Source organism: Solenopsis invicta, chromosome 3, assembly GCF_016802725.1.
Source record: "Solenopsis invicta isolate M01_SB chromosome 3, UNIL_Sinv_3.0, whole genome shotgun sequence".
In the NCBI taxonomy this organism is placed as follows: domain Eukaryota; kingdom Metazoa; phylum Arthropoda; class Insecta; order Hymenoptera; family Formicidae; genus Solenopsis; species Solenopsis invicta.
This window is the reverse complement of record NC_052666.1, coordinates 7,152,546-7,161,281: the sequence shown is the minus strand read 5'-3', so window position 1 is coordinate 7,161,281 and position 8,736 is coordinate 7,152,546. Positions and strand designations below refer to the sequence as shown.

Genomic DNA, 8,736 nt, shown 5'->3' with positions numbered 1-8,736 from the left:
ATTGTTATAATGTTGCCAAGATATATTGCAGTAATATTGCTGCAATGTCTAATGTCCGCGAAAATTTATCGCAGTAATATTATACTGCAATATTTCAGTAATATTACTGTAATATTCCTGCGACATTGCAATAATATTGTATTAATATTACGTAGTGATATTGAAATAATATTGCTGTAATATTGTTGTAATATTGCCAAGATATATTGCAGTGATATTGCACCAATGTGTAACGTCCGCGAAAATCTGTTGCGTTGATATTACTGCAATACCTCAGTAATATTACTGTAATATTGCTGCGACATTGCAGTAATATTGTATTAATATTACGTAGTGATATTGAAATAATATTGTTGTAATATTGCCATAATATTGCTGCAATATTGCAATATTGTAATATTGTCAAGAAATATTGCAATAATATTGCTATAATTTTGCTGCAATATGTCTGTAATATTCTCATAATATCACGGTAATATTGCTGCAATGCCTCCATAATATTTATACAATATCCAGTAATATTACTCCAATGTCCCCATAATATTTGTACATTATCGCAATAATGTTGCTGCAATGTATGTAAAAAAATATGTATAATTACTTAATAAATATAAACAATTTTACTTTACTTATTTATTTTATTTCCTTAGTCAATATAACTTAATTATCACATTGTGCAACGTAAATGTGTACTTATTTATTTATTTCCTTAATCAATATAGCTTAATTCTTACATTGTGTAACGTAAATGTGTACGATACAAATTAAAAATACAATTACGTGTCCGAATAAGGTTATAAGTCTAAATAAAATTAACTTTTCAAAAAACAGCACTATAAAATTTATAAATGTTAAACTCCATACTACAAACTTTTATATTAAATTAATATTTTTTGTTAAATTATTTTATGTTAATTAGTTTTGGCCGCCTCCGAATTTTCCTTCTTTGTTCTGAAAAGAAAAAAATAATCAAATGTACAAAACACATGCATAAGTAGGATTATAGTCATGTGGCCACTTTTGTTATAATTTACTTATAACATGCGGTGACATTTACTTTTCACAGTTGTTGAAATGTAAATTAATTATTATTGTTTAGTTTTTTTCTATAGTACTTTAAATGCTATAAAAAGGGTTTGGGCATAAAAGGTTAAAAAGATTATGTAATGACATTACCTATTTCTGGATAAGCGAACAGGCGCATTCGCTAGCCACTTGCCCATTTGTTTCTGAATATAATCTTTTTTACTATTTTCGTAAGCCATTATCGCTTCTGAAAAATATAATACTGTGATGTTACATATAAAAATGTTTCCTTAATATATTACTATAGAGAATCATAAATGAAGATTTTAAATAGATTAAAAACAGATACTTGCCAATTATGCACGAAGTTACTGTAAAATCTAGTAAAGCTTTTTTTTTGTTTACCCTGCATACTAAAATTGGATGCCAACTCGTTCGTAAAAACTTTGGTCATTATATTGTTTGTTAAATCTTCTACGTTTTTTCCGCCCCGTTTCATAAGTGCGTTGATCTGTAAAAGTTATTATTAAAACAATATTTCAAAATTTTCTGTTGTAAATATTGCTTACATGAGAAATGTTAAGCTTTAAACATTCAATCTATATAATGAATGTTTTTTCTTAATTGATTTTAATTCTTTTTTATGGTAAAATGAACACTTGTTTTTAAACTTTAAAATATATTATATTTTAGTATTCTTAATTAATGTATGAGAAAAAATTTTTAAATTACTTTATGTCATCTATTTATATAAATTATAACTATTAATTTTCTTTTACCAAATAAAAATTTTACAAAATAAAGTATCTAGTATGAACATATATGGACATATTTCGTATATAATTACATATATTTACGAATATATGTCATATATGGAAAACTTTTTACCGAGTTGTAATTAATTTGACTACAATTTTTAGTTAATTTTATATCGCCATTGTTTTTAAAGAACTTATATTTATTTAAAATAAATTTAACAGGATTTATAATATTAAATATTAATGACTGTAGATGGCAAATGAGGGTTTATGTGGTTCTTAATGTATACTGGTATAAAACCTTATAGTTTATTTAAAAGACATGTGCCTGATTCAATGAACGTTTTGGTTCAAATTCAACAATCGTAAAAATTGGCAGTAGTACATTCAATCTCTCAATCTCGCATGGGAGTCAAAATCCTAGTATAAGTCAGTCACAGTCGGATACTCAGCCAATTAAGTAATTAATGGACTGAGAAGTCCTATATGTGACAACCAAAAATTTTAAATTATTATGTCAAAAATATATAAAGTAAGATTATCAGTAATGATGCAAAGCAAAGGACGAAATCCCATTATTAATATGTATAACAAACAGTAGACAAATTATGATTGATCAAATTATACAATAAATAAGTTTTAAAAAAGAGCAATAAATAACTTAATCAAATGTGGGCTGAAACGGGCCCACCATTGAATCAGGTACATCATGTCTTTTATATAAACTGTGTGATTTTATATAAATACACACTAATACGCAGTAAGAACCACGTTGACTCTTATTCGCCTTTTACAATTATTGATTTTTTATATATAAAAGATGGAAAGTAAAATCAATTAAAATACTAAGAAACGTTTTAAATTAAAAAAACCTAAAAAATTCTGTTAAATTTATGAAAATTTCTTAATCGATATCAATTGATTTTAAACATGTGAGAAAATTCAGCAGTTTAATTTGAAACATATACCTACAATAAAATATGATTAAAATAGAAAAGTCCAATAGGACTCCTATTGGAGTCCAATGGGATTCCAATAGGATTCATGCACTGGTTCGAATTTACTTTTTTTTCTAAAATACCAGAAATTTCATACATCTTAAACATGTGAGATGGCTGATAAAGAAAACTGCTGTACACTGAAAAAAGAGCTTCGTAATAGCTACGAAATGTTAAGTGAAATAATGCCAATTAAATATTTGATTAATATAATCAAAAATAATTTTATCTTCCTAAATATGTAGTAATTAAGTATAAATAAATTTGGTAATACTTACTAAATATTTAGAAAAGTAAAATTATTTTTTGGTTATATTAACAAAATATTTAATTAGCATTATTTCACTCAACATTTGTTAGCTATTACCAAACTTTTTTTTCAGTGTACGCGTGTGTGTGTTACATGCAGCAGCCGCGTGTCAAAGAAATGACAATCGTCACACACATACGAGGTGTGTTCAAAAAGTATCGCGAATTTTGTGTTTTTTCAAAAATTATTTATTTATTCATGAATATCTATTTTGTCCCCTTCAAAGTAATCCCCATGAGATATTATACACTTGTGCCAACGGTTTTTCCAATCTTCGAAGCACTTCAAAAAATCATTTTTTTTATCTTGTTCAGCTCCTCCTTCGATGCCGTCTTTATCTCGTCAAGCGTAGCGTAACGTCGTCCTTTCATGGGCCTCTTCAGTTTAGGGAACAAGAAAAAGTCACAGGGGGCCAGATCTGGGGAATACGGTGGCTGCGGCATCATTAGTGTGTTGTTTTTGGCCAAAAAGTCGCGCACAAGCAACGATGTGTGAGCAGGGGCGTTATCGTGGTGCAAAAGCCAATTTTTGTTCTTCCACAAATCCGGGCGTTTCTGGCGGATTGCTTCGCACAAATTGCGCATAACTTGCAGGTAATATTCCTTATTGACCGTTCTACCCTGTGGCAAGAACTCATGATGCACCACGCCCCTGCAATCGAAGAAAACTGTCAGCAAAACTTTCACATTCGACCGAACTTGGCGCGCTTTTTTCGGTCTTGGTTCGTGCGGCAGCTTCCATTGAGATGATTGAGCTTTGGTTTCCACGTCATAACCATAAACCCACGATTCGTCACCAGTTATGACCCTCTGGAGCAAATTTGGGTCGTCGCGGACAGAGTCCAACATCTCATTAGCAATGTTCATGCGATGCTGTTTTTGGTCGCAATTGAGCAATTTTGGTACGAATTTCGCGGCGACCCGTCTCATGCCCAAATCATTGATAAAAATCGAATGGCACGAGCCAATCGATATGTTTAGGTCCTCAGCAACTTCTCTAACGGTGATTCGACGATTGGCCAATACCATTTTCTCCATTTCATTAATTTTTTCGTCTGTTGTTGAAGTGCTCGGGCGTCCGGCACGCTCTTCGTCGTTCACATCTTCTCGGCCTTCTGAGAACATTTTGTACCACCGATAAACGTTGCTTCGGTCCAAGGTAGCTTCTCCGTATGCCACAGTCAACATTCGGAATGCATCCGCGCATTTAATTTCGTTTTTCACACAAAATTTGATACAGGTTCTTTGATCCATTTTTTTGAATAGGTAAAAATCGAAGACGATCCAAAACACGTGCAAGCAAAGCAGCTGTCAACAATTAAGTGAACATTCAAAATGGCCGAGCTTGTCGGCATAAGTGAGAGACATGAGTACCAACATAACGCCACAAAAAGATCGAAATTCGAATATACGTAACCCGCGAAAATTCAAAATTCGCGATACTTTTTGAACACACCTCGTATATACATGCACAGAACTCGCATGCAGCGGTGCTCAGCGTGCGACACGGGATCATGCACGAACTTCCGAGCCCTAGTAGGGCTCCCGTGTCGCACGTTGAGCACCGCTGCATGTGAGTTGTGTGCATGTGTATATGTATCGTTATTTCTTTGACACGCGGCTGCTGCATGTAACACACACACACACACACACACACACACGAAGTGTGATGAGGATATATCAACACAATTCAAACAACGCAATGATTGAAGTTTTAAATACTGATGTACCGTTGTGGCTGAAGATTGCAACTACTCTATGTATTTACTCTATGTATCACTCTTTCTTTCGACAATTAAGTTTACACTATGTTTTACTTATTACCTCGAGCTCTTATAGAGCCGAAATTGCAATAAAACGTAGCAATATCTTTTAACATTTAACAATTTAACACTTTGAGGTTACGAGTACTTTAGAAGTCCATGAAGCTGTTTGTTAATTTGAAATAATTCTTACCTCGGCAAAATTTTTTATTCCGTTATTTCCTCTGTCCGCGCGATCAACACTCGACTGGAACGACCGGCACAACAATGCGACTTCCTTTTGTCTCGTCAGCCTCGTGGCTCTCGTAGCTCGAGTCTTCTTCTTCTTTTGGCTGTTAGATTTCCAATTATTAAAATACTCAAAATACCATATACTTTCAAAGATATCAAAACTTACCAGCTCGCCGCTCGAGTCACACACGTACGCACACACGGAAGCATTAACATGCACGCATCATCGTGCACGCATCAGCACGCATGGTCGATTGTTGCGCAAGCGCGTTTTGCATGGGAGACTGCGTTTGGCGCTTGCGGCGCGGCGTTTGGAAACATTGTTCTTGGCTACAGTCAACGTGACGTTACAAGTGCTTCGAAGCATTTGAAGCAATGTCAAAACCTCGATCCTTATACATTCTCAGTTTAAGATGCAAGAAAACAATGATAAATATTACATATATTACATATATTTTATATATATATATATTTTTTAATAAAAACTATATTAATAAAAACTACATATATATATTTTTAATAAAAACTAACTATTAAAAAATAAACTGCTTCGTATCGCATTAATATCGTAAAATATCGCATTAAGAAATTTATATTTTTATGCTTGTGTTGTGTATATATTTTCACCAATTAAGTATACAAAAATAAGTTTTAAAAATTTCCAAAAACTGATGACTGGAACATATTTTAATAAACGTGTTTAAGTTTTAAAATATGCGATGAATTGTGTAGTGATAAGTTGGTTTACAAATATATAAAAAAGTTAATTTCTAACTTATATGCAAAGTTTAGTCCATTTTTAGTGTCATTTCGGCAAAACTACAATTTAGCACGCAATATTGCTGCAATTTTACATCAATATAAAACATTGCATTCTAATATTCTGTAATGTCACTACAATATTGTATTGCGATAAATCATAATGCAACATTGCTGCAATATTACAACAATATTACAGTATGATACATTGCATTCTAATATTCTTTGCAATATTGTATTGTGATATATGATGTTACAATATTACTGTAATATCACTGCAAAATTGTACTATGATATATCATATTGCAATATTACAACAATATCAAAGTAATATTACAGTGTGATACCTCGCATTCTAATATTGCTGCAATATTACTAAAGTATTGTATTGTGATATACCATGTTACAATATTACTGCAATATCACTGCAGTATTGGAATATGATATATCACAATACAATATTGCTGCAGTATTACTGCAATATTGTATTGCGATATATCATGTTACAATACTACTGCAATATCACTGGAATATTGTACTAAGATATATTATATAGCAATATTGCAGCAATATCAGAGTAATATTACAGTGTAATACCTCGTGTTCTAATATTGCTGCAATATTACTAAAATATTGTATTGTAATATACCATGTTACAATATTACTGCAATATCACTGCAATATTGCAATATAATGTATCACAACATAATATATTTGCAATATCACTGCAATATTGCAATATGATATATGACAATACAATATTGCTGCAATATTACTGCAAAATTGTATTGTGATACTTCACGTTACGATATTGCAGCAATATTACTGCAATATTGCAGTGTGACGTATCACATTGTAATATTGCAGCGATATTACCACAATATTACAGTGTGATATATCACACTGTAATATTGGTGCAATATTGCTGCAATATTACAATATCGCTGTAATATTATTGCGATATTGCAATATTGCTGCAATATTGCTGCAATATTACGTGCTGTGTGGGTCAGCATACTGATACTAAATTGACTAAAACATTTTTGTCGCATTAAATAAAAGGCAATGTAATAGCAATTAACAAGCAATTTAATCTGCGCGATGATTTGCTTTAGATTGAGTTATCACGTTTTGCTATCTGGGTAATTAATCATCGCTTTGAGTAACGATCACTGCAAATAATTATTAGTCATTCGGCGTGCGAAAATATGTAGCTCGATAAAACTCGTGTTTACGCGCGACAAACAGACAACACGTGTTTACTCGACAACAGGAAAGAGCCGATTGATTTTATGGGTTACGTTATGATCGAATATGAATGCGTGATTGGTCGAACAGAAGTTAGAACGCGGCAATTTAAAAGTAAAGTAGTGATTAATATTGATTTTAATAATAAAATTTATTGAAAAATATGTTTTTATTTATTTTATTAAAATTATTTTTTTATATCAAGAGATTCTACACTGAGAAAAAAAGTTATTGAATTTTAATAAATATTTGTTTGAATATTTGCAATGACACAATTTATTAAATGTAAATAAATATTTATTCAGTAAAAAAATGATAATTAAATTACATTAGTGATTTTTGTATTAAAGAAATATTTAATCTCCTCGTGATACAAGATTTGTTCACTAAATGGGTCAAATGCCAAGCGCTGCGAACCGCAAACGGCAAAAAGATACGGGAAGCCTTCGAAGATCTCGTCTTGTCGCGGTAGGGTACGCCGAAATTCTTACTGACGGATAACGGGACAGAGTTCGTAAACCAGACGTTGAGAGCTTTTGCGCGAAATTTCGGGATAACGCACACAACTGTCCCGTCGTACCTCCCACAAACCAACCCCGTGGAGAGGGTAAACCGAGTATTGAAAACGATGATTATTGCGTTTCTCGATCGTGATCGTCGCGACTGGGATCTCCATACCCACGACTTCTGTTTTGCGTATAACACTCGTCCATCGGAACCTCGCCTGCATTTTTAAATCTCGGTCGTGAAATAGAGCCAATTAACTCTTTGCGTCGTCGTTGCCTCAACGCTGGCGAAGTAGCGTCGGGCGATACGAAGGATTGGTCGCAACGTATACAAAACTTACGAGCGTCGCATGCATGGGTATCGGAAAATCTTAAGCAAGCATACTAAAAACAAGCTAGGTATTACAATCAGCACCGGCGTGATAAAGTTTTTGGGATGGGAGAGCGAGCTCAAAACGAGTTTTGAAAAGACAGCACGTCCTATCGTCCGCGGCTCAAAACATCGCGGCGAAATTGTCACCAAAATGGACCATTTCAAGTTTCAAAAGCCCTTTTACCTGTCGTATACGAGCTTACCGACTTAGACGGAACCGTGGTGGGGAAGGCTCACATAAAAGATTTAAAAATCTACCACAGTCCCTAGAATGAGACATAGTTCAAAGTTTTTTTTTCTTCTTTCTGTCCCGTTTCGTCCCCCGCCCCCCTTACCGAATAGCTTCAGTACAATAGAATAGAGTGTCACACCATGGCGGAGGAGCGCTATTTGCGGCAGCGCCAGCAGTTTAGGCTGAAGTACCGGGTGCTGTGCAGCACCATTTATTGGGAGTATCCCGACTTTTGGCGCAAACTGCGGGCGCTCGAAAAGTTGCGTCCGCGAGACAACCCCAGGAGACGCGAGACGCCCCGAAGAGACCGGTGTGCGACACGTGACGTGAGGGTTCAAGCCACCTGGGAAGGATGTCACCGATGAGGCCAAGCCACCCAAACGGAGCCTACCCCCATCTAGGAGTCATTGCCGGCGAGCGGGCAACCAGCCCGACCGGAAGAGACAAAACCGGCACCAACTAAAATCCTCCCGAAAGGCGCCGGTCTGGAGGAACCCGACTACCCGGTCTCCCCGGCCGGGTGTTGGAATTGC

At 34.2% G+C, this 8,736-nt stretch overlaps 1 protein-coding gene across 1 annotated transcript; it reads right to left on the bottom strand.

The window, feature by feature from the left end:
* Nucleotides 1–682: 682 nt before the first annotated feature.
* On the bottom strand, nucleotides 683–5,390 carry LOC105198285. The gene is made up of 5 exons (XM_039447272.1): nucleotides 5,252–5,390; nucleotides 5,048–5,186; nucleotides 1,380–1,537; nucleotides 1,177–1,273; nucleotides 683–951 (listed from the first exon to the last, which is right to left on the bottom strand). Coding segments are annotated over exons 1-4 (348 nt in total). The 5' UTR covers nucleotides 5,302–5,390; the 3' UTR covers nucleotides 683–951; nucleotides 1,177–1,272.
* Nucleotides 5,391–8,736: the final 3,346 nt, after the last annotated feature.

Bases quoted from the DNA above. Each gene is read 5' to 3' on its own strand.
- LOC105198285 (XM_039447272.1), bottom strand. From the start codon at position 5,301: ATGTTAATGCTTCCGTGTGTGCGTACGTGTGTGACTCGAGCGGCGAGC. The intron at 5,187-5,251 runs GTAAGTTTTGAT...GAAATCTAACAG, and splicing joins GTGACTCGAGCGGCGAGCTG to CCAAAAGAAGAAGAAGACTC. The intron at 1,538-5,047 runs GTAAGAATTATT...TAACTTTTACAG, and splicing joins GAATAAAAAATTTTGCCGAG to ATCAACGCACTTATGAAACG.